This window comes from Macrobrachium rosenbergii, chromosome 25 (assembly GCF_040412425.1).
Source record: "Macrobrachium rosenbergii isolate ZJJX-2024 chromosome 25, ASM4041242v1, whole genome shotgun sequence".
In the NCBI taxonomy this organism is placed as follows: Eukaryota; Metazoa; Arthropoda; class Malacostraca; order Decapoda; family Palaemonidae; genus Macrobrachium; species Macrobrachium rosenbergii.
The window spans coordinates 24,465,334-24,489,843 of record NC_089765.1 but is presented as its reverse complement, the minus strand read 5'-3'; the positions used below and the strand labels follow the sequence as shown (position 1 = coordinate 24,489,843).

Here is a 24,510-nt window from a genome sequence, read left to right as displayed (position 1 = left end):
AAAAACTTGGGTATTATAATCTACAGAGCTCAGGCATCCAGAGTGTAAGATAGACCAGACAAGGAGAAATAGCTGAATTCAGTCCTAACTTTTTTTTATTATTATTATTGAAAAGAGTAGCTGATACCACGAAATATTCATGAAGTCAATGGAAGTTCAAGCTGAATTTGTAGATTCTGCCCAGTTCATGTTTTCTGGTGTTTGTCTCAGCCTTGTAGATCCTCTCAAAGATGTCAGAAGTGCAGCTTACTGAGACCTAAATATTTACATAATGCAGTACATACAAAAAAAAAAAAAAAGAGTCAGTATCTGATTGTGCATATGCCATAGCTGAACTTCAGACTAGACTGTGAAATGCGTCAGGTCAAGTCAAACCAAAGCTGCCCTTTGGCAAAGTTGGATTCTCCACAACTCTCTTGAACAGTCTTTGACATCTGGAGGAAGCACAGCCCATTTCATCAAGACCCCATCAATACAATATGTCCTCACATTTGTGGTGTGGAATATCCACAGTCAGCAGTCTTTTGTCAAAAGGACAAGTATGTTAATCTAATGGTGTATGCGCCACCTGGACCAATAGGTACCCATCAGTCATTTTTCTCTCTTTTATTTTGAGGTTGCAGCACTGTTATTAACCACTTTCGGAATCCCCTGCTTGTATCTTTGCTGCAGGATTGCTATTTGTCGGTGTCCTTTTATTCTTAATTCTATTATTCATGAGTTAGTTTTTCATTTTTTCATACTCTTTTCACTTTTTTCCCTTCAGTTAGTGATACAAGTGAAATTTTTACTCCTAAGTGGGTTCTTTGGATTGCCAGCTTCAGGGCGAGTAATGCACAACTACTCTGTTATCCTGTGGTTAGCAATTTAGCATGATTTTCTGGTTTTTAAAGGTTTGAACACTTCTGCTTTATCTCAGTTATATTGTCAATGTCCAATCAATTGTTTACACTAACTAAGGAGCCATCGTCAGGTTAATGCTTAGAGGTAGGTGTTCCTTTTTTGTGTACAGAACCATTTTGTGATTTAAGGGAAATTGACTTTCCTTATTGTTTCATTCTTTATTTTTGCTAATAGGTCAGTTTTTGGCAAATTTGGCAGGGTTTGAAATTTTGGGTGCTAACTTCCTAGTGTTAGCAGTCAGTGTTTTTATGGCTAGGTAAGCATTTTTCTTGCATTTCGATTTCCTACTGAATTGTGATTTTTATGAATATACCAATTATGTCTATTGGCTACCATTAGTTGTTACCTAATCATTTGTGTTTTCAGCAGATTTTGTGGTATGTTATATGTACTAGTTCCTTTAAGTTATTTTTGTTGTGTTTATTGACTTTTTTATGCTAAATTATCTGCTATGTGGGTTATGTATAGTGTTTTGTGCATTTGATATCTTTCCACTATATACAGTATCTGTAAACATATGAAGGTCTTCTAATGGAAATCTCTCTCTCTCTCTCTCTCTCTCTCTCTCTCTCTCTCTCTCTCTCTCTCTCTCTCTCTCTCTCTCTCTCTCTCTCTCTCTCTCTCCTGCCCTGATCTGCTCCCTTTGACACTGGATTGCAAGGTTTTCCAGCACTGCCTTTTCTCCAAGGTGTTTCTGTACCCCTCCTGCTTTATAAGTGGCAGCCAACTAAAAAGTAGAGTTAGGAAACTCCTCCCTCAGATCCCATGTCCTTTGAATGGAATTTCCAATGTTTTTTGGGAGAAAGACAAGGTTTCAGCTTTTTTTTCCGGTGCACATTGTTCAAGTGAACTTTGGTTTTGGGTACTGAGTGCAGGATCCTCACTGACAGTTTAAGTGAACTTTGGTTTTGGGTACTGAGTGCAGGATCCTCACTGACAGTTTAATTGAACTTTGGTTTTGGGTACTGAGTGCAGGATCCTCACTGGATCTTCACCGACAGTTTAAGTGAACTTTGGTTTTGGGTACTGAGTGCAGGATCCTCACCAACAGTTTAATTGAACTTTGGTTTTGGGTACTGAGTGCAGGATCCTCACTGACAGTTTAGGTGAACTTTGGTTTTGGGTACTGAGTGCAGGATCCTCACTGGATCTTCACCAACAGTTTAAGTGAACTTTGGTTTTGGGTACTGAGTGCAGGATCCTCACCAACAGTTTAATTGAACTTTGGTTTTGGGTACTGAGTGCAGGATCCTCACTGACAGTTTAAGTGAACTTTGGTTTTGGGTACTGAGTGCAGGATCCTCACTGACAGTTTAAGTGAACTTTGGTTTTGGGTACTGAGTGCAGGATCCTCACTGACAGACTTGTGATAATAAACACCAAAATTTTAAAGATTATTTGTTTTTGCAGAAATACAATTCAGAGCCGTTTATCATAATCCCACCTCGGCCAACCTCACATTGCCCATGTTTGCCAGTGGAAAAATTGACAAATTACCAACAGGTGAATGGGCAGTACTTAGCTAGTCACCTGCTTCAACAATTGTTACCAGTTCTTGGTGGAAATACTTGTATTTAAAAGGCTCTAGTATGTACATCAAGGAAAAATACAGATTATTTTAAAAATTTGGTTCAGTGCAATATATTAGTGGTGATAAGACTACTTTTTATATTTAATAGACAAAAGACTAGTGAGCTTGGGGGTATACAGACCACAAATAAGGCTTATATGGTAGACAATTAATTGTTTGTATGAGAAAACTTTGTGTTATGAAAATATTTTTCGCTAAATATGAATCTATGGAATGAATTGTATAGCCAGTACACTACCTCAAAATCCCCCAAAAATTAGATAAGTGCTGAAAGATGACATACCATATATGCCGGCATATAAGATAACCCCCATTTTTCATGTAAAAATGTAGGTTTAGAGGTATGTTTGCTGAATAAGACAGCCCCCAATTTATTAAATTGAATAACACTTATCAGCTGATGTAAGTTAGTTGGTACATAAATAAAATCAATAGTTATTGAAATTATCATACCAGAAACGTGTAAAATCAGTATCTCCAAGATTTTAAAATGTTTGGCAAAGCTTACCATTACCAAAAATTACTTTTGTATGCCCTTACGAAAGATATACGGTAAACACCACGGCAAATGCTCAGCGCCTGTGACGTCACTAACTGCGGATTAATACTTGTTGGAAGTAGATCCTCATGAATGTACAGTATTCCTTTAAAACTGGAAAGAACCTCGATATTAAGGATAACTGGGGAACTGTCGATATCCCAAAACCCTTTTTAGTTTCATATTAAAATACAACTAAGGAAATATTGGCTTGGCTACGTTTCATAAACAAGAGTTAGACTACCCCGATTCACCCTTTTGGTAACTTCAAATTATCTGTCAATGTTAAAAGGACATTGTATAATAAGTATCAATAACAAAATTGTCTAATATTATTGTCGTATAATAATGGTACTCTGGATAAAGCTAGTAACAAAGTGAGAGCTCGCTCATCCTAATGTTTAATTATGCTAAATACCTGCTGTAATTACAGTTTTGTTTATTGTATCAATAGTTGTGTCGCTAGTGATTCACTTGAATTACCTACGGTGTTTACCGTTATTTTAGTTATTTTGTTTACAGTGTTGATAGTTGTGATGGTAGTTAACTATTGACACTTCAGGGGTTAGCTTATTAAAAATCTTGTTAGGATTTAAGGTTTGCTTTTTATACTCGACATATAAGACCACCCCCTATTTTGGGGGAGATTTTTTAAGGTTAAAAGGTCTCCTTATACACTGGCGTATATGGTATATTTTTAGTCAACTTCCATGAGCTCGGTGTCAACAGGCAATTTCCATTGGCGCCTTTGTTCCTATACTTCAAGAACTAGTGTGTGTGTTACTCATTTTGTAGAGCATCAGCCTCCACTTTTTGTAAAAATTCCATGCTGGGAGACTTACAAGAAACCTTATACAGTACTGTGCTGTTAAACTGGAATGAGCTGCATGGCATTACATTAAAGTATGATTGATGCTTGATGTACATAAGTTTAAGAGAGATATTTAACAATACTGTAATGCACTTTGCACCAATACCTTAGTTTTTGTTGCTGTTTTTGTAAGAAAATGTTTTTATTTATGCTTGTTTGTTTCTGTTTTGCTGTTTTAGATTTTTCAACATATGTTTGGGCTAGTTCCATATGAATTTTTGCTCACTTTGAATGTAAATGATAATTATTAGAGATGTTAAAGGAAAGATTTCAATTTTTCTTTTAGTTGCCATATTTTATTTAATTGATATACAGTATGCTGAATTGATATGTGCCTTTATCTTTTTGCATGTGCCCAAATACTGGTAACAAAGGTAATGCACTGCTTTCATATGCTGTCGATTCCGTTATATGTTGTGGCTTTTGTTATTGTAGAGTACTTGCTAAAATTCTTGCTGCATCCATGTCTGTTTAGGAGTATTATGCATACATGTAATTTTGCATGGAGTTTTCTAAGGTCTTTCTTTTAATTTCCATTTTCTTGTTCACATTGCAATAACTTTGATTTCAGGTAACATCGTTTATGCATTCCTTTGTTTTTCTTGATTGCTGGCAACTTGTATTTCACATAAATACAAACCATAATATTTTACACTTGCTCTTATCAGTTGAGACCAACAGATCTGTCACCCAAATATCCTCTGTTAGCAGAGAGTGGTGTTCAGTATTCTCCTTCAACATGCTGTACTATAATTTCATTTTCCAATTCCATAAATTTTCAGTATGGGGTACTATTGTCCTCTCTGAGATGCAGTTTGCTACTGCTACAACTTCTAGAATAAAAATGCTCATGATGCACTGCAAAGTTTTAGGTAAAAGGGAAATGTAATTGGCTATAGACATTTTATTACTCTGTTAAACAGTGGGCAAAACAATTGCATGCATCATCGACTGCCTAACTGTACAGCAAGCAATGCAGTGAGACTAGGGGTCCAGTTTCATTTCCAAACCAATAAAAGAGGTTTTGCTGATACTTTCCAAAGTTAGTAGGTTTGGGTGTTGACGAGTTTCCCCAAAGAAATTGATTATTGTAATGCTTTAGGAAAAAAGCTTCAAGAATGGAAAAGAGCTGTAACTTATAACTACTTGAAATGTATTTACAACTATATTTAGATCATCATGTTGCTTTGCTAGAGTAGGCAGGAAAACAAAAATGTATGAATTATAGGGTAATGTGTAAGGTATAGCAAGATAGTAAGAACAGGTTGATCTCAAATTTATTGAAGTATTCAAACATATACTGTATATACTAGGTACATGTAAAATAAAAGCAAAGTAGTCTTAAATTATACATTATGAATGCATGTAGATCTAGGTTTAAGAAGAGGTACTGTGTTAAAAGCTTTTCTGAATGGTTTGTTTTCCATGCTACATGCAACCAGAATAACTTTGACTGCTTTTAACAATGAAATAAAGAGTATAGTAACAGCAGAGATAAAGCTGGACTATATGATTTTACACTAGAATTATATTTGATATCATTAACATAACTTGCTGTCACTGCAGTACTATTCTGTCAATTTTTGTATCTTTTTGATTCCCATGAAGTAGTGTTTAATTACTGTATGAGTAAATAAGTGGACAAGGAGACAGAAGAGTATGAAGGAATAATTTATAAATGTAACATTGTAAAAATTGAAATGATTTTCAAACAGTTTTGATAAAGACATTTAATGTTTGTATTGTCAGGGGAAAGAAAGATATATTTTTACCCGCAGTCATGCTTGACCAAGAGTTGCAGTTTTAAGAGAGCAATAGGGAAACATGATAATATTAACACAGAGGGAAAGAGACGGAGAATCTTACACAATAACAGAAGCTGAGCAATTAAATTTGTATATGTATGAGAAGTCAAGAAACAAGTCAGAGGATTATACGTTAATAAAACTTGGTTTTAAAGACAGTTTAACCAGACCACCAGTTAAAATTCTCATTGCTCATTGAGCTGGAGGAACCATTGGAAGTGAAACAAGAGTCTGATAAGTAGTACAAAGTTATCAACTTCTCTCATTGTCAGGTCTTCAGAAGAATTTTTTTAGGAAGTAACTCTTGGTTTGGCTTGATGAAAGTAGAGAATGGAAAGTTAATACCATAAACATTCCTTTGAAATGATTGTTCAAATATCAGTACGGTACACATAGTGATAATAGATACTAATGGTTAATAAATAATCAAAATTAAGATTATGGTATGGCATAGGTATGTTGTAATGATAATGCTTATTGTGTTAAATCTCTCTCTCTCTCTCTCTCTCTCTCTCTCTCTCTCTCTCTCTCTCTCTCTCTCTCTCTCTCTCTCTCTCTCTCTCTCTCTCTCTCTCTCTCTCTCTCGTGTGTCTCCTTTATTTTTCACGTGAGAGCAGTCTTGTATTTTCAAATGTGCTATTACTAGTAGACTGAAGAAAAGTTGTTATTGAAGCTAACTTTTTCACAGTCTTTGTATAGCTCTTAGCTGCATTGTTTAGGCATTTTTCTTCAATATTTTCCTTTTTAAAGTTAGCTTCCCAAGGCAAGCTTTGCTCCAGTTTTCACCTCATTTAAAAAGACGTTCTTGAACTATTTCTCAAGAGAAAGCTATAATAGTAATGTGGCAGTCATGCAATCCGCAAACCATTCAAGCTTTCTGGAACTTCATTCATATAGTTTTCTAATCCATTTGTGCAGTCCAGGATGTGATTTGCACAGATCAAAAACAAGAACGTATGTAGTTTATTGTATGGATTCAGAACATCCCTGTCATAAAATAGGTGTATAAATCTGTTCCTTGTACAGTACTTAAATGGGTTGGGAGCCTTGTCTTTGGGGAGAATCCCCCGTTTTCTAGGACTCTCAAACACATCCCTTGGAAATTTCAAGGGCTTTATATTGTTATAAGTACCTTTCTCTCTCTCTCTCTCTCTCTCTCTCTCTCTCTCTCTCTCTCTCTCTCTCTCTCTCTCTCTCTCTCTCTCTCTCTCTCTCTCTCTCTGGGCCTGTGCCATTATTGCTTAATTTTTTTGACTGGACAGGGTGACATGAATGAGCACATTCCCCAAAATCCAGCATGCCTGTTTACCTTAGCAGTTAATTAGGTATATAGATGTTAGTTGACTGTTCTGAGTCACAGCAGGGATAGAGAAAAAGAGAGAAAGAAAGAAGAGGTAATACACTAAACATGAATGTTCGTTGCTCTGTCAAAATCTATTTCCTAATGAGGCTGTCTTTCTTCTGCCCAGTTGAAACCATTCATAAGATGATAGGACGAGACTCTCTTACATGATTGTGATTTATTTTCAGAATAGCTACATTTTTCATTTTGTTTGTGTCTCCTTGGATAGATTAGTAAATCATTGAGGCATATTTATTCATGTCTCTCTCTCTCTCTCTCTCTCTCTCTCTCTCTCTCTCTCTCTCTCTCTCTCTCTCTCTCTCTCTCTCTCTCTCTCTCTCTCTCTCTCTCTCTCTCAGCAAATTCAGCATCGTGTGTTTCTGTTGACTAAAAAAGTGAATTAGGTTCTGTATAAGACCGTTAGTTGGCATTTGTGGACTTCATGGTGGGTCGAGAGAGATAAAGAAATAAAGATAAAAAAGGATTAATTATTCACTACATTAAAATATTCTTAAATAAGATATTCTCTCGTAAGGTGTCTGACAGTCAATCTTCAGGTGTTTGTTGAACAGCTGTATAGAAAAATATTTATGAATTATTCTAAGAACATCGTAGAAGCAGTGGAAGCATTTCCCCAATTTTTTTTTTTTTTTTTTTTTCCTGCCAGAATTTGAGAAAATTTTTGTCATCAGTAGCTCACAGTTTTCATAAAGAACAGTAATACTGTAAATCGTAGCTTTTTGCATAGTACTTGATGAGCGTATGTATAAAGATATTAAAGAAGGCTCAGATAATTTCTTTGGTGGTTAATTGATATCAAATCTACAGTGCTGGTATCCATGGTATACTCGTACATTTCCTTCTTGTTAGTGCCCAGGAAATATTTGATGCAATGTCTTACTTTTTTCAGGAGGAGGGTGTATCATCTGTAAGGCCTTGGAATTGTCAGAATTCATCCTACAAAGTTTTCACATATCTTCTAACAGTATCTGAAATACTCAGCGTCGTAGCTTAGAGGTTTACAGTATCTTTAAAATGGGGTTTGATGCTTTAATGGAGTCCATATCAGTCATAGAATCCTTGAAGGAGTCTCTGTCAGCTTATGACAAGAAGTGTACTTCCTTGTACAATTTAGCGGATCAAATTACTGGGATTGAAAGGTAGGTTTTGTTTTGTTTTTGATATTTGATTATTTCCATGAGTTTCTTGTCATGTAATTTAAACAGTTCTGTTATAGAAAATATGCACATAGGAAGTTTCCTGGAAATTGGTTTGTGGTAAATGCATAAATTTGATGGGAACCATCCCTGCTGTATCAGAATTTCACCTTCTTGGGTTATGCATCATACCCAAACATGTACCATTTTATACAAGTGGTGAATTAAAAAATATGCATATGGGATTTGCTATCTAAGCATCAAGGAATTGTTGTTGTACCAGGTATTTTTATAAAGCAAAGGCAACTAGTATGTTTTGAAATTGTTGATTCTAGTTGATAACTTCTAACTTGTCTCTGTGGGATCAACAGTATTATCCTGGTCTCTACATCAATTTTTAAAGAATTATATTTATATATTCTGATAAAACCATTTTCTATAATAGCCCACATTCATTGGTGACGGATTACTGTAAGATTTGTTTGAGTAGTGTTAACAAAAATGTCAGTAGCCAGGTAAGTGAATACAGACTGGTGCCTTTTTGGCTCTCGAATCCCAGTTGTATGCAAAACAGGTATTCATTTATTTTTTGTGTTTAAGTGTATTGCCCTCATTGTGATTTTCCCCAGATTTTGCCATTGTTCATTTATTCATTTTTCACCCTTATTACCATTCATTCACACTCACCCATAAGTGAGTACCCACAACCATGGCCTTGGTAGTGCCTCAATTGTGAAGCCAAGCCAGTGCTGGAACTGTGCAGGTAGCTGGCTTCTTATTGTTCTTGTGTCAAGCAAGGAAGCTGTCTGCACCAATCATTAAGGGATATCTCTAATCTCTTTCCCCAGGTTTTAAGGTTCATGGGCTGGACTTGGGTTCTACTCAGAACCCAGAAGTTGGGGTCAGCACTTGAAGAAGGGATTACCAAGAAGACCAACCAAATGACCATGTTATGATCTTTCTCTTGTTCTGCAAAGTTTAACTTGGGCTCCTTTTGAATCTTTAGATTAAGACTTCCAGAAATCGTACACGTAGGACTATTTTTTACGAATAGAACTTACCTGGCAGTTATATATATATATAGCTTAATCCCTGTCGAACCGGCAGATTTTTCAAAACTCGCGGCAACCGCCCGAATGGTAGGTGTCCGATGGGTGGTTAACAACCCTTATAGGGTGGTAGCTGGAATCATTCCGTTTTCAGTTCCTCAGATCATCTCTGCGGTTGGACCGACAACATCGTTGTTGGTTCTCCGTCGGGTTTTTCGCTCGCTTCCCTAGGTCGCTGTGTTGGACCTTTTATTGGTGACGATATTTTGACCTTTGGATTGGCAATCGCTTTTGTGGCTTGTTTGGATTTATTCTTTTGACTGTTCTTGGATAAGATGTCTGATCCTAAGTTTTTCAGTATGTGTGAATGAAGAATGTAAGGTTAGGTTGCCCGAAAGCTTGGTGGACCCTCACACTGTTTGTTTAGGGTGCAGGGATTTTGAGTGTGCCTTGGATAAAAGATGTAAAGAATGCGAGGATTTGGATGAAAAGAAATGGATGGAAATGAAACGCTATGTGCGTAAATTAGAGATGGATAAGTTAAGGAGGGCCTCTAAATCTAAATCTAGGTCTGTGAGTGATGTTAGCCTAGACATTTCTTTTAACCCTTCTATTCCTAAATCACCCTTAGAAGTAGATCCTTCTCCCGAGGTGGTAACCCCCGCTCCTTCTACAGGAACTGTATCTGCTGTTATGGACCCTCAGTTCGCCAGGATGGCGGCTGAGATGAAAGAATTAAAGGATCAACTTGAAGCCTTGAAAAAGGTAAGAGTACAAGTGAAGTTTGTGATAATGATTGTGCTAGTGCAGTGGAGGTGGCGACTGATCGAGCCCTGTCATGCCCCTAGATCTAGACCTCTACCAAGCTCCCAGGACCAAGGAGAAGGTATGTCGACGATCGTAAGGGGGTGAAGGGACGTATCCTCGGTCAGCCGTCGCCTCAAGCAGTCCTGTTGCTTTTTCCCAGGCTGCTTATGACCGCCACAGGAAAGGCGTGTCGGGAAGAGCTTGCGTCTTCTCTAGCCCCTCTCCTAGACGTAGATGGCAGTTTGAGGATTCGAGACCGACCAAAAGAAGATGGTTGCAGCAAGAGGATCAACCCCGGACTCGCTCTCCCCTTTCGGGTGCGTGGAGCTCCCCTGAATCTTTTGCTTCCGGCGACGGCCGAAACGCCTCTCCAGCAAAAAGGTCAAGACCTTTTTGGAATGCTCTCTCGCTGTTCGGAGGAGGGAGAGTTCTCTTCTTTCTGCTTCTGGAGAATTCTCGAGGAATCCTTCTCCTGCTCCCAGCTTGTCGACAACCTTCTCCCTCGGATCCTCAAGATGCAGCTGCTGCGGCTAAATCATTTATGACCGTCATGCAAGGCCAATTGGCTTCTCGTTCAGGCCTTTAGTCGTCCTCCCCCCCAGTCGGTCAGGCGTAAGGACTCCAAGTTACCAGTGAAGAGATCTAGAAGGGAGTCCCCTGCTGAAGTTTCTCCTAGGGATAAAGAGAACTGGATCCCTCTCCCGTTCGAGTCAACAAAGGCGCTCTTCTGGCCTGGAACATAAGAATCTTTTCGTTTCTCCCAAGCAAAAACCTCAGGGTTCTTCTCCTGAGGCTCGACTCTGCTCTCTCCACGCCTTAAACGACAGGAATTTTCTTCCTCTCGCCGGGAACATTCTTCCTTTGTTCAGCAAGATTACGACTTGGTTCTCCAGGGAGGAAAGAACGCAGTGGATTTCCTCGGACGCCAGGCGCGCATTCGCTCTCGGCGCCAGGACGCATCCAATTCTCGGCGCCAGGGCGTATCAATGCTCGGCGCCAGGGCGCTTCCAGCTCGCGATACCAGGGCGCATCCAGCTCTCGACATCGGGATTCTTCTAGGGCTGTTTGTCAGGGCGCAACCAGCTCCGCCAGGGCGTAACCAACTCTCGCCGCCAGGGCGCCGGCGATCAATCGTCCTCCCGGGTACAATACAGCGGGAAGAGAAAGAGACAGAGTTGGAAGGAATGCATGATTTGGAAGACGTTTCAGAAGACGAAGATAAACCTTCTAATGCGGCTGATGACTATAAGGTTCTTTTCGCTCTCTTTTGGAGCTGTATGGTGAGGAGTTTAAGCCTGCTGCTCCTCGTTCTCCTCAGTCCCAGTTTAACAGGAAGAAATCGAGGAAGCAGTCAGCCTTTATTAAAATGAAGCTTTCCATTTCTGCTAAGAAGGCTCTGACCAGGATTGATAACTGGCTTAAGGAGCGTAGGCAAGCAGTAAAGTCCTCCTTCTCGTTTCCTCCAACTAGGCTTGCTTGAAGGCGGGTATGTGGTATGACACTGGAAGCTCTTGGCCTGGGAGTACCTGCCTCCTCCCAGGGGACTTCTCTGGTTTAGTAGACTCTTCTAGAAGACATGCCCTTAACTCAGCTAAGGTGATGTGGTCTATGTGGAACTAGACCATCTCATTAAAGGAATTTTAGGTCTTTTGAAGTGTTCAGTTTTTAGACTGGTCTGTTGGAATTCTATCCAAGAAGATGGAAACCATGCAGGCTACAGGAATTGAAGACCTTTCCAGTATTATGGCCTGTATGGATAAGGCTCTGAGGATGGAGCAAATGAGATGACTTCTCTTTTCACTGCAGGGATTTTGAAGAAGAGGGCTTTGTTATGTTCCTTCACGTCAAAATCTACTACAGTCGCACAGAAGGCGGAGCTCCTTTCGCCCCCTCTCGGAGCATTTGTTTTCGGAGTCCTTGGTCAGGATATTTCTCTGACTCTGGCACATAAAACTCATAAGATTTACTTTCTCGCTCGGCTAGGAGGTTTCCTTGGTAATTCCTCCAGCTGCCAAAAAGGAGGAAAGAGAGTTCAACAGCCCTTTGGGGCAGAGTTCCTTCTAGAGCTGATTTCAGAGGAAAAGACAAGAAACAGGGGTAGAACTAACAGAAGGGCGTTTAGAACACGCTCTAGAAATTGAGAAACAAGTCCTCCAGACAACAGTAGAGCAAGGCTGTCTCTATTTTGGCAGGCTTGGGAAGCAAGAGGGGCGGACAACTGGTCTCTCTCAGTCATCAAGGAAGGGTACAAGATCCCTTCTCGAGGAAACCGCCACTTTCAACAAAGCCACTAGCCCTAGTGGCTCAGTACTCGAATGCATTGAAACGAAGGGCACTCCTGAATCTAGTAGACCAGATGTTGGAGAAAGGAGCGATAGAACCAGTTTTGGAACTAGGATCCCCAGGGTTCTACAATCGTCTGTTTTTAGTGCCCAAGAGTTCGGGGATGGAGAACGGTCCTGGATGTCAGCGCATTGAGCGGTTTTGTGGAGAAGACCAAGTTTACCATGGAGGCGTCTCAGTCTGTGCTGGCAGCAGTCCGTCCAGGGGACTGGATGGTATCCCTGGACCTGCAGGACGCTTACTTTCATATTCCCATCCACCCGACTTCAAGGAAGTTTTTGAGGTTTGTGATCCAGGACAAATGCTTCCAGTTCAAAGCTCTTTGTTTGGCCTCAGCACAGCTCCTCAAGTGTTCACCAGAGTAATGTCAAATGTGGCAGGATGGCTTCATCAAGAAGGGATAAGAGTATCCCTGTACCTAGGCGACTGGCTGATAAGGTCCCAGTCGAAGAACAGGTGTCTGGAGGACTTACACAAGGCGTTTATGATTGCTCAGGATCTGGGTCTCATTATCAACAAAGAGAAGTCTCAGATCGAACCGAGTCAGACGATTCTTTATTTGGGGATAGTTCTGGACTCAGCTCGTTTTTGGCTTCTCCCTCACAAGAAAGACAAATCAAGTGCCTCGAGAAGGTTCAGTATTTCCTGGGGAGGCAGAAGTGCTCGGCGAGGAGTGGATGAGTTTGTTGGGCACCCTCTCCTCCCTCGAGAAATTTGTCTCTCTGGGAAGGTTGCACCTCAGACCTCTTCAACACTTCCTTTCAAGAATCTGGGACAGGAAGAATCAGGAGGACTCATTTTCCTTCCACATTCCAGCAGAGATCAAGAAACATCTGAGTTGGTGGCTGGACCCGTCGATCTTAGGGGAAGGAATCTCCCTCAGAAAGAACCCAGACCTAGTGTTGTTCTCAGATGCTTGAGTCGGGATGGGGAGCAACACTGGGGAACAAGGAAGTTTCAGGCTCTTGGGAAGAGGGACAAATCGGATGGCACATCAACAGGAAAGAGTTGATGGCCATCTGGTTGGGTTTAAAGCCTTCAAGGAATCTGTCGCGGGGAAAGTAATAGAAGTGAATTCCGACAACACCACGGCTCTTGCGTATATCAGCAAACAAGGAGGGACTCATTCTTTACCTCTTTCGAAACAGCAAAGAGAGCTCCTTCTGTGGACAAAAGACCACAGGGTGGAGCTTTTTGAGATTCGTGCAGGGGCAGAAGAATGTAAGAGCAGACATGCTCAGCAGAAGAGGGCAAGTTCTGCCCACGGAATGGACTCTCAATCTTCAAGTTTGCCAGAAACTGTGGAGTTTATGGGGGAGGCCTTCAATAGACCTCTTCGCCTCCAGCCAGAACAAGAGAATCCCGAACTACTGCTCTCTAGTCCCGGACAGAGAAGCAATAGCAGTAGGCGCCTTCTTGATGGACTGGACGGGGATGGACACTTATCGTTCCCTCCGTTCAAAATAATCAATCTAGTAGTCAAGAAATTCGCCCTCCTAGATTCAGGAGAATGACCCTGGTAGCCCCCTTTTGGCCAGCAAGAGAGTGGTTCACAGAGGTGGTGGAGATGTTAGTGGACTTTCAGAAGTCTTCCCCCCAAGTCCAAGGCTTCTCAGACAGCCCCACTTCGAGAGGTATCATCAAAACCCCTCGCTCTTCAACTGACTGCATTCAGACTATCGAGAAGCTTGTCAGAGCGAGAGGATTTTCAGCTCAAGCTGCAAGAGCTATCGCCAGAGCGAGGAGGGTCTCTTCACAGAGAGTTTACCAATCAAAGTGGGAAACCTTTAGATCTTGGTGTAAGCAGCATAAGGTTTCCTCAACCACTACCTCTGTGAGCCAAATAGCTGATTTTCTCTTGTCCCTCAGGCAAGATTCTAAGCTGGCCGTATCCACCATAAAAGGATACAGAAGCTTGTTGTCTACCGTCTTTAGGCACAGAGGCATTGATTTGTCTCAAGATAGAGACTTGAGAGACCTTTTAAAGTCTTTCGAAACAACGAAGCAGACTTTGAGACCCCCGTCCTGGAATTTGGATGTGGTTTTGAAGTTCTTGTGCAGCAGGAAGTTGAACCCATCTCTCAAGCAACCCTGAGAGACGTAACAAAGAAAACTCTTTTCCTTCTCGCTCTTGCTACAGCGAAAAGGGTTAGCGAGATTCAGGCTATTCAGAAACAAGTAGGCTTCAATCGTAATGGAGCAATATCGCATTAAGGCTTGACTTCCTTGCTAAGAATGAGAACCCTTCCAAACCCTGGCCGGGGGACGTTTGAGGTTCCTAACCTCACTGATTTAGTGGGCCAAGAGGAGGAGAGACTACCCTGTCCAGTTAGAGCCCTCAAGGCTTATATTTCCAGGACAAAGGACGTAAGAGGTTCTTCCAGTTCCTTGTGGTGTTCAGTGAAGGATCCTCAAAAGCCCCTCTCGAAGAATGCGTTATCATTCTTTTTGGGAGACAATAAGAGAAGCTCACCTTTTATGTGAAGAGGAGAACTTTGGTTTGTTGAAGGTGAAGGCTCACGAAATAAGAGCCATTGCAACTTCTCTGGCTTATAGAAAGAATATGTCAGTTAAACAAATTATGGAGGCCACTTTTTGGAGAAGTGACTCTGTTTTCGCTTCTCATTACCTCAGAGAGGTAAGAGTAGATTATGAGAAATGTTCGCCTTGGGCCCATATGTAGCTACAGCTTCGGTATTGGGTAAAGGAGTGACTGCCTCCCCTCAACCTTAACTTTTGTTTGGGATACCTGTAATTGGGCTGGTGTTTTTATGGTTGTCTGAGGAAGCTTCCTTGTGGGAACAGCAACCCCAGTCTAACTAGATAGGTGTATATCTAGTCTGCAAGGTTAGGTGGTTAGATTGAGTAAGGTTACAGGTAATAGAAGGGAATAGGAAGTACAGAAGTCTAGTCACGTTGTTGGTCTCACCCGTTTGACAGACTCGATTGAGTTGTTTCAGTATAACAGGTCTTCACCTGACTGGCGCTCCCTAAGGGAAAGCGGCTCAAGAGGCAGGAACCTTTGAAGTCAGCTACCTTAGCAGGTAAGGAATCAAGGTGTTTACCTACGACTTTTAGTTGTTTCCCAACAATGTTGGCTGTCTTTCACCCTCCTCCAAATGTGTGAATCAGCTATATATATATATAACTGCCAGGTAAGTTCTATTCGTAAAAATGAAGTTTTATGATAAAACAAAGTTTTATGAATACTTACCTGGCAGTTTATATATATTTTAAATCCCACCCTCCTCCCCTCAGGAGACAGGTCGGGCAGAGATGATCTGAGGAACTGAAAACGGGAATGATTCCAGCTACCACCTATAAGGGTTGTTAACCACCTATCGGACACCTACCATTGGCGGTTGCGCGAGTTTTGAAAAATCTGCCGGTTCGACAGGGATTAAGCTATATATATATAACTGCCAGGTAAGTATTCATAAAACTTTGTTTTATCATAAAAACTTCATATTTTTAGATCATTTGCAAGCTTGCAGTTGGTGAAATTCACACAGTCTCAAGTAGAGTCACTTACTCTAAGGATTGGATGGAAATTGGCATGTCCTTCTCTCCAGTTTGTCAAAGTCCCTTGCATCAACTTTTGCTCTTCCATGTCTTGCTTATTAGACAAGGGATGTGGAGGATCATGTGTGTCCCATCAGACTGTCATGGAGGAACGTTTTTGGACCAAGGACTTTAGAGACGGAGTTTAACAAATGTGTCTATCCATAAGGAGGAATTAGGCCAAGAAACTGCTCTTGTACCATTATTCTTCATTAGTGCTGATGATGTTTTTGTCACTTGCAACCTATGTGTTTAGAAGATAAGTTTCTTGAAATACTATCAGTGAACCAGTTTGCTTCTGAGTCCTTCAGTGAGTCAAGCCTCCATCATTCACAGTTTTTACTGAATCAAGAATAGGCTAGGTAAATATAAGTTGGTAAAAGAAAATAATTTTTAAAAATTTCATGTTTACATAGTATAGGTAAATTATAAAGTAAATAAGATATACAAAAGTATACAAAAGTAAAGCAAGATTATTAAACCATTACAGTATAAGGGCAGAAGAAAAATAAAGCAAGCAGAAGCATAGAGCAGTACACTAGGTTAAGCACTTTAGTAAATCCTATGAAAAAATGAGGACCAGGACTTGTGACAAGGTAATTGCCTAAATCCTTTATTATTTAACCTCCTCCAACCGATAATTCACAAAACAAGTGTCAGTCGACCGTGAAAGTGAGAGAAAATAGTAAATACAGTAGAAATATTTACATGTAAGTTTATACAGTAAATGCCTAAAAGTATGCAATTTATAAAGAAGGATATGCATAAGCAGTATGTACATGTTTAAATACCTTATGTTACTGGGCATTACAGCATTTTACATAAGGATATGTATCATCACAGAGTTTTACTTACCAAGAATGTTGTGTCCTGGAACCAGGCACCCATCTAACACGAGAGTCAACAATAATGAGTTTGCTTGGAAGAATTGATTTTATTTATAAAAAATTACATTTTTATTTCTGAGGGAATATTTGGATTATTTGAAGATAGCAGCATTCAAATTTCCATCCTTGTGCTATGTTAATGCTAGTAAAGAGCTGTAGTGTATTTTATGTCCTTGTTTTCTCCAGGTGTGAGAAGGGGCTTTTCAACTTGCATCAAGATACATTTCATCACCTTCAGAGCAGTATTACATCGAAAATGATCAGTGAACTGCATAGTCTCACACTTATCATGTTAGTATTATCCTTTCAAATTTGTGTTAGAAGTTCTTTAAAACGTTAGTATTTTCAAGGTTTTTTGGTTACTGTATTCCTTTGAAAAGAGATTTGAAATAGAAATTTAATTTCTTCACCCTGGAAGTCTTTTATCATGAGCTGACCCCTCTAATCAATCCAACATTTGCCTCTGTTGCTGAAGAAAAAAGTGATGCTGATAGTCAAGTTAGTGAATGATGGCCGTATTATTATTATTATTGTCACTAAGTAGTTTAACCAGACCACTGAGCTAATTTAGTTAGCTCTCACAGGGCTGGTCCACTAGGTAACTACCTTGTCTTCATCAACCAGAGCAGCTTTTGTCAAAGATAATCCATCTAAGACAGGTTTTGTATATCTAGGAAAATTGCAAATTTACTCATTTTGTAATTTTTACTTCCTTATTGGATACAAAACACTTTGAGGTAAGATCTACTTATTTGTTAGTTTTTATTTTTCTTTTGTTCAGAATATATTTGGGTAATTTGGAGTATATTTGATTCGTAAGTGTGAACCATAATTGTTCAGATTGGTAAAAAATGGGGAAGAGTTGTCAGTACGTTAATGACACATTTATTTTCTCAAGAGATGTTTTCGAAGAAATAGGGTACGCAAATATTGTAGTAAGCTTATTTGTGAATATTGCTTCTTGAAAATTTAATTCTACCCAGTTGAATAAACTTGGTTGTTACAAAGAAACTGTAGGAGGTTTTGAACTTGCTGGCTGCCAGATACTATGCTTCATTTTTGGGGTGTGTTGGAAAGATATTATAAATGAAGTTGAGGAAGGATGTGGTGTCCAGTGATTGTAAAACAGACTAACATCTGAAAAACTGCTGTGGTTTGTCATGTTAGATATTCATGTTCATATGTTATTGTATTGAAATTGTATTTCATTTTAATTTTTTACAGATCAGATATGGAAATGCAGAAGACATCCATGGAATCTGTTGTCACCCGAATGGAGTCGCAGTGCAAATCTTTGATCAATACCAGTCCAAATAGTGAAGCATTTGCCCAGCTCAGAACTGTTTATGCCATTTCAAATTACTTAACAACTTTGATAGATATGAAGAGATTCCACCTTGAAACAATGGATCCCAGTGATGTAAAATCAATTTCAAAAGCAAGGAAGGACACAAGTTGCAAACCTATTGAGAAGGAACTTGACCGATATGTTGCTGCATCAAAAAAGAAGTGATCAAGTAGGATGAGTTTTTCAGCTGTGATATATTTTGTTGAGTTGTCACATTGTGACTCTTTGATTTGATATAGTAACTATTTTCACAGTCACCAGGTGAAAGGGGATATACACGTGGGAAGGGCATGTAATTCGTACTTTTTCCTTCTTTAGATTAATGTTTATTGGCATTATAGTTGTTTAAGATTTTTCCTCCTGTTATAGGACCAGGTCTCTGGCCAGTGTTTCATTCACCTTGATGATATAAACTAAAGGAGGGAAAAACAGTCTGTGATTTCATCCAAGCCGCTGCTATGAGAGGGCTACCTTGCTTTTTTAAAGTATTTAAATTTTATGCTTGTAAAGCATGAGATAACTTGTAAATTGACAGCTATTACTTATTGGAACTTATGTGTAATTTTTTTTTTTTTAATGTTTTATTACCAAGAGTTTTGTAGGTTTGAGAGGTTTATGTACGGGGCAGTGAACTGCATTTGTTAAATGTCTAATGAACCTCATAATTCAGGTAGGTGATTTTTTGTAATTTTCATAATTTATTTGAAAAAAAGATTTGCGTAAATAGTCTACAAACTTTAAAACCGTATGGTAAATTAATTAAGTTCAGAAAGATAAAAAGGATACAGAAACTGAATTAAATGACAGTTAGGACTTTGATACTAAAACAGGTACCTATTATCTTTCATTTGTTGAATTACAATTAGAAGTGAGGTTTAGGAACTGATAGTTCTTGGTGAAGAGTAAGTAAACAAGAAAGAATACTTAAGCACTAATATGTGTTTTTTGCCAGAATTATATTTTGGTTTGGTGTGAAAACATGTTCATCACAAACCCATTTCTTTTATATAGCCTGCTTGTGCATTGCAGGGTGATACCAGACATAACAGTTCATTTGTAGAAGAAATAGATCAGGTGACTCTTATATTTAGTAAGCTCACTGATGGTGCTTGTATTAAGTCATATGTTGTTCATGATGGTCCAGGTGCTATTCCATTTTTTATCCTCCAAGGCCCCTTTTAGCTACTCCATGTGGTTTGTTTTCCCATTGGATCTTCTATTGTGCCAACATCCTCAAGTTTATGTTGATTTTCTTTACAGTATTTCAGTTTTCAAAATACTGCCTCTATTGTTCCATTATCTCATTACAGTACTTTCAACTGTAATTTCTCCATTTTCATCACTTATTTTCTTTGACCTATTTAATGCTTTTCCATTATTGGTCAGCCACTACTATCCTGGATGCTTTCTCTTAACCCTCTGCTATGTTGAGATTCTGATTTCATTCCTCCCACCATTTCTTCTCTCCCCCTGCCACTTACCTTTTAGCCTCCCTAGTATACATCTCTATCCTCTTCCTAGGTCTTTTTTTTTATTTTCTTTCTGTCCAGCTTAGAAATTATTCAGTGTGTTTCCTCCTAAAATTCTTCCTTTCATGACTTAATTTTTCCCTGCTGGGTTTAATTCAAGGGCCCTCTATGGAAACTCAGTGTTCCAGAGACTAGAGGATGATTGTGTTGGTATGTCTTTCAGTCACAGTGAGAATGATTTTCAGCCCTATTATCCTTGGTAGCTGTCAGTTCATGGAGTCTCCCAGCTTGGGAAAAGTTTCCCGAGAAGTCATACTTGTTATTTTTCATCCAGGAAAGTGGGAATCTTTCAGCACCCCATGGTGAAGCTTTTGTTGCATTAGGCAAAATAATCTATTGACTGAGTAAATAGAAGGAGTGTTCTGATCATTGCTGCTGTTCTTTTTTTTTCATTAGGCATTTACTTATTATCGCTTGCCAGTGAGTTGTGATGTCTGGGAGATCTTATGCACATTAGAGATGGTCGTTAAGGGCTTGTGTGTGCCTCTCTTCACATGAGAACCCAATGTTTGGTACAACAAACCTTTTCACATCATGCTTCACCATTCCCTTCTAGGCTCCCATCACTGTCAAGCAAAGAAAACATTTTGCAAACCTGTTGCCCAAGGGGTAATGCTGTATGGCATATTAGCCATGGGGCAAAGGGTGAAATAACTCTAGATTAGACTAAATTCATCTTGAACTAAGGTAAGCTTCTTGCCCTAGTCAGGATCATTCACAGAATAAAATTAGTTTCAGGTGCATGTATTATCTTTGCACTTTCTATTCATCATAGACTTTACAGAGATTACTGGACTAGTGCTTGACCATATGGACTCTCATATCAGGATGTATTACCTGCTGGAAAAGAAAATGGAAACTTCATTTTCATTTTCACTGGGAGAGGTCTTTTTGGAGATTGTGACGTCAACGAAGTAAATGTTTTTCTCTTCCAGTTTGGAAAGACCTACCCAGTACCTTTTACAAATCATTAAGCTATTAGCAATATACTTGGTTTCTGATACCTTACAGTCCTGAAATACTGTATTGGCCCCTAAAAGCATACAAAATACTAGGACCCACAGTATCTCAGCTTTTCACCTAAATAGTAATTTTGGTATACAGAATATATAATTTTTTGGATTTTGACGAAACTCATGAGTTTGTATTGCAAAGTAATTTTTTCATGCAAATGCGTGAATCATATAAGTGTTCTCCTCCCAGCCCTATTGATTCACTATCGCACTTAGAATTTCTCCAGAAGTGAGGTTACTAGGCAGTGTATACCTGAGAGAGTCCAGAAGTTATGTATGTGGTGTGGTGAGACTACCTTCTGTCTTACTGACTAAGAAATATCACAACCACAATATTTGGCGTATAGAAGGTTAATGGATCTGTATTAAAAAAAAATTGTCATAAAAACAATTGTGATTTTTAGGCAAGGTCATATAATCTTCGTTTCATGCAATCTTTCAAGAACCTCATTAATATGAAGGTCTTCATCTTCAGTCACTCTGGCTTTTAACAGATCTGAAAGCATTCAGCCTCTTTTTTCATGAAGGATAAATTTTTTTTCTCCATGTTTCAAACAAACAAAACTTCCTGCCTGTGTTGCCCTTTGCTTTCTCACTGGAAGGGTAATTGCAAGAGGCATTCTTAGTTTATTCTTCTCCGTGGAAAATGATAGGATTTGGGAAACTTAATTTTTTTGGGTCAGGCAGGTCTATTGCTTCACTGGCATCATAGTTAATGTCTCTTCCCATTCTATTGAAATCAGAAGAAAGACTTAACTTTATGCCACCACCTTAAGTGCTAGAAGCCTTAATTTTCTTGTAAGATCATCCTTTGCATACCCCCTGTGGCCAAGTATTACTCGCATCTACTTTTCCTCAGCCATTGCATCCTGACTCGCTTTGAAGAGGTTAATACACCTGTTGTTTGGGCTCTGTCACCAGTGCTTACTTTTCTCCAGTTTTCAAATGTTTCCAGCCCAACTTTTGACCCCATCTTATTTGTGGAGCCTAGGATTTTGCTATGCATCTTTGCCCAGGAGCTCCCTTGCCCCTTCAGGTCCCTTTTCTTTTGGGGCTCAGCAACTGAAGTGTGCTAGTCAGGCCGTGTAAAAATAATGGGTGACGAAAGAAATTCATTTTTATAAAAACAAAACCAATGTTTTAATAAATACCCATTACCTTTACTAGTGAGCCCTCTTACTGTCCCCACAGCTATAACACTGTGGGATCAGGATGAACCACACAAAGAATGACGAGTTATCTGCTGGGGATTTAAGGAACCATAGACACATGACCTAATACTGTATACCAAAGTCACCAGATCTTTTCTCCTACAAGTGAATTGATGTGTCTGGAATTGCCTGTGACTTTTGAATATCATGTAGTTTTAAAAGAATGTAATGTTTAAGGGTTAATTGGGGATTATCTCAGAAAAAGGGCCAGAGAAATGTTTAGCAGTCCCTTATTGCATATCAAATAATAAGGATAATGGTTTTTATTCCAAGTGAAGGTTCATTTTATTGTAATATGTTACTGTCAGCAAATTAAAATGTTTCTTTTGATGATGGTGATCCCTTTATGTCACAGATTATGCAATGTGATAATTGAAATTTCCCATTGATATTTTAAATTGCCTTTTGAATTAGATGTTTTTAAAATTACCTCATAGAAGTTGATGTTCAATGATTATTTTGATTTCTTGTGTTTTCGTAACAATTTATGTTAGTAAATGGTAATTTTAGATTAAAGTGTATTACTGTACATCACTTTTTGTAACTTATCTTCCAGTACGTTTTCAGCTTGCTTACAGTGATGGTATTAAAGTAATTAGATGTATTTACATGGGACTTAATTTTTAAGATTTTCATCTTGTGACAAGTCACTGAAAAATAGAAATGTGTATGATAGCAACCAGTTTTCAAAATTGTGTTTGAGAATATTTCAAGTAGTTCACAAGATATCAGACCTAATCTCTCTGTAGTTATAATTTTTTCCCTTTTTCTTTAAAAAACTTATATACAAATGAAGTAGACCAAGCTTTTTAATTTAAAAAAGTACCTCTCAGTGGTAAATAAGTATTAAGGAATGGTGTAGTAAGAGTTATTTTTATAGTAGCTCTCAGTCTTCAAAAGTTTTGTATGATAGAGCATGCTATTTTCATGATGACTAGATTTCCATACTCTATAAATATTGAAGAAATAATGTAATTTTGTATGGTAGCTCTCTTTTGTATAAGAATGAATTCTGTTAAAGGTGTTGAGAAAATGATAGTCAATAGTGTTCCAGTTATTGATTTTGTTTATTGTATAATAATAGAAATTGTTGAAAATTTACTTTAGACTGTTTATTGTAACTGACATGAATCTTGTGTAGTGAATGTGGCTCACTTACCATATTTCCCAGTGTCGAAGACACCTTAGTTTTGACTAGCAAAGCTTTTCAAACAAAAACTAAACATAGGAATAAGGTGCAACACTCGTGAGTTGATGGCTTTGTTTTGGTTGGTGCATGTGCACATTCCACTGTCTCGATGCATTACGTACCATGGCTTTGGCTGCTGCAGCATATTGATTAATGTAGCTTTTTCCAGTTAATTTATTTGAAAAATACTCTGATTCATTTTTCCTAAGTTCATTGATTATGTTAAAAAAGTTTTTCTGAAGTTAACTTAGCAGCAAACTGAGAACTTAAACACATTATAATGTAATGTACATGGTATAAACTGCCCAGCCGTGTTGTGTTAGACAGTTCCTTGGCCATCAGTGTGTCAGTGCATTCATTTGAATGAGGCTGGAGCTGGTGCAGTATTTTAAGATTTTGTTAGTATCGGATGTAGGGTTATGCAATAATTTTTTATTCTGACAAAGTACAGTGACATTCCAAATGAAGAAAATAACAATTGAATCAAGAGTAAAATCCACACAGTACAGGTATTACAAATAAGAAAAGCATTTTAATCTTCAGAGCCTGAAAATATTTTGCACATTGTTACCAAATGTAAAAAAGTGTGAAATTTTGAAGAAAATGTCATGGAAAAACAATGCATTAAAAAATTACCTCCTTATCTGCAATACTGCAGTCCTGCTGTTGTAAGATTTACTGGTAAACCTTTAACATACCACAGTTTTTCTTTTGTCACCTGATAATGTTCTCTGAAAGTCAGGATCATTTAAGAAGAGCAAAAATATTTGTAATGATGTATGACCATAAGTTACTACGTACACGTTTGCCGTGATGTGCTGATGTGGGAATGAATCTTTGTGACTGTGTGTCTTGTTTTTTATGATAACTTTTTTTATATACTATTTTCTTGAAGAATAATGTATACACTTCATTCAGAGGACATATACAGGCATTCTGAATACTATCTAGCAAAGATATCCTTCCTTTGGGGTTGGGATGGGCTGAAGTAAAACGTAACCTTTGGCCTCCAGGACGCATGGTAAATTTCCAAGATTTATTTAAAATAAAAAGTAGTGTCTTCGACGCCAGGAAATGTGATACTGTTTATTGGTTATAAGTAGAGGTTAACCTTCTATGTAATGAAATGTTTATTTATAGCTTTGAGTAATTATTGACAGGTCTTGAAAGTATTAAAACTTGCAGCTCAATACTCTTGCATTTTATATAAGCAGTTGTTCTGTGGTTTTTGAACATGACATAATATTGAAATTAAAAGTACAGTATTTAAGAATTTTTTTTATTTCACATAGGTCATTCCCATATATTGATATTTTGCACAAATACTAACTGTTATTCTGAGTATGCCTTGAATTTTCAGTGTACG

The 24,510-nt window shown here is 38.5% G+C and overlaps 1 protein-coding gene across 6 annotated transcripts in view; it reads left to right on the top strand.

Moving 5' to 3' along the window:
- sav (salvador) overlaps positions 1-24,414 on the top strand; it is a 45,500-nt gene extending 21,086 nt beyond the window's left edge. For 3 of the 6 annotated variants that reach the window (XM_067127113.1, XM_067127117.1, XM_067127114.1), the window contains exons 4-6: positions 7,961-8,210; positions 17,041-17,145; positions 18,079-24,414. In XM_067127113.1, coding sequence (XP_066983214.1) covers positions 7,961-7,982 — 22 coding nt within the window. In that variant the 3' untranslated portion in view covers positions 7,983-8,210; positions 17,041-17,145; positions 18,079-24,414. Of the gene's footprint in view, positions 1-7,960; positions 8,211-16,457; positions 16,564-17,040; positions 17,146-18,078 lie in introns of all 6 variants that reach the window. The other 3 variants (XM_067127116.1, XM_067127118.1, XM_067127115.1) reach the window with 2 other exon arrangements.
- Positions 24,415-24,510: the final 96 nt, after the last annotated feature.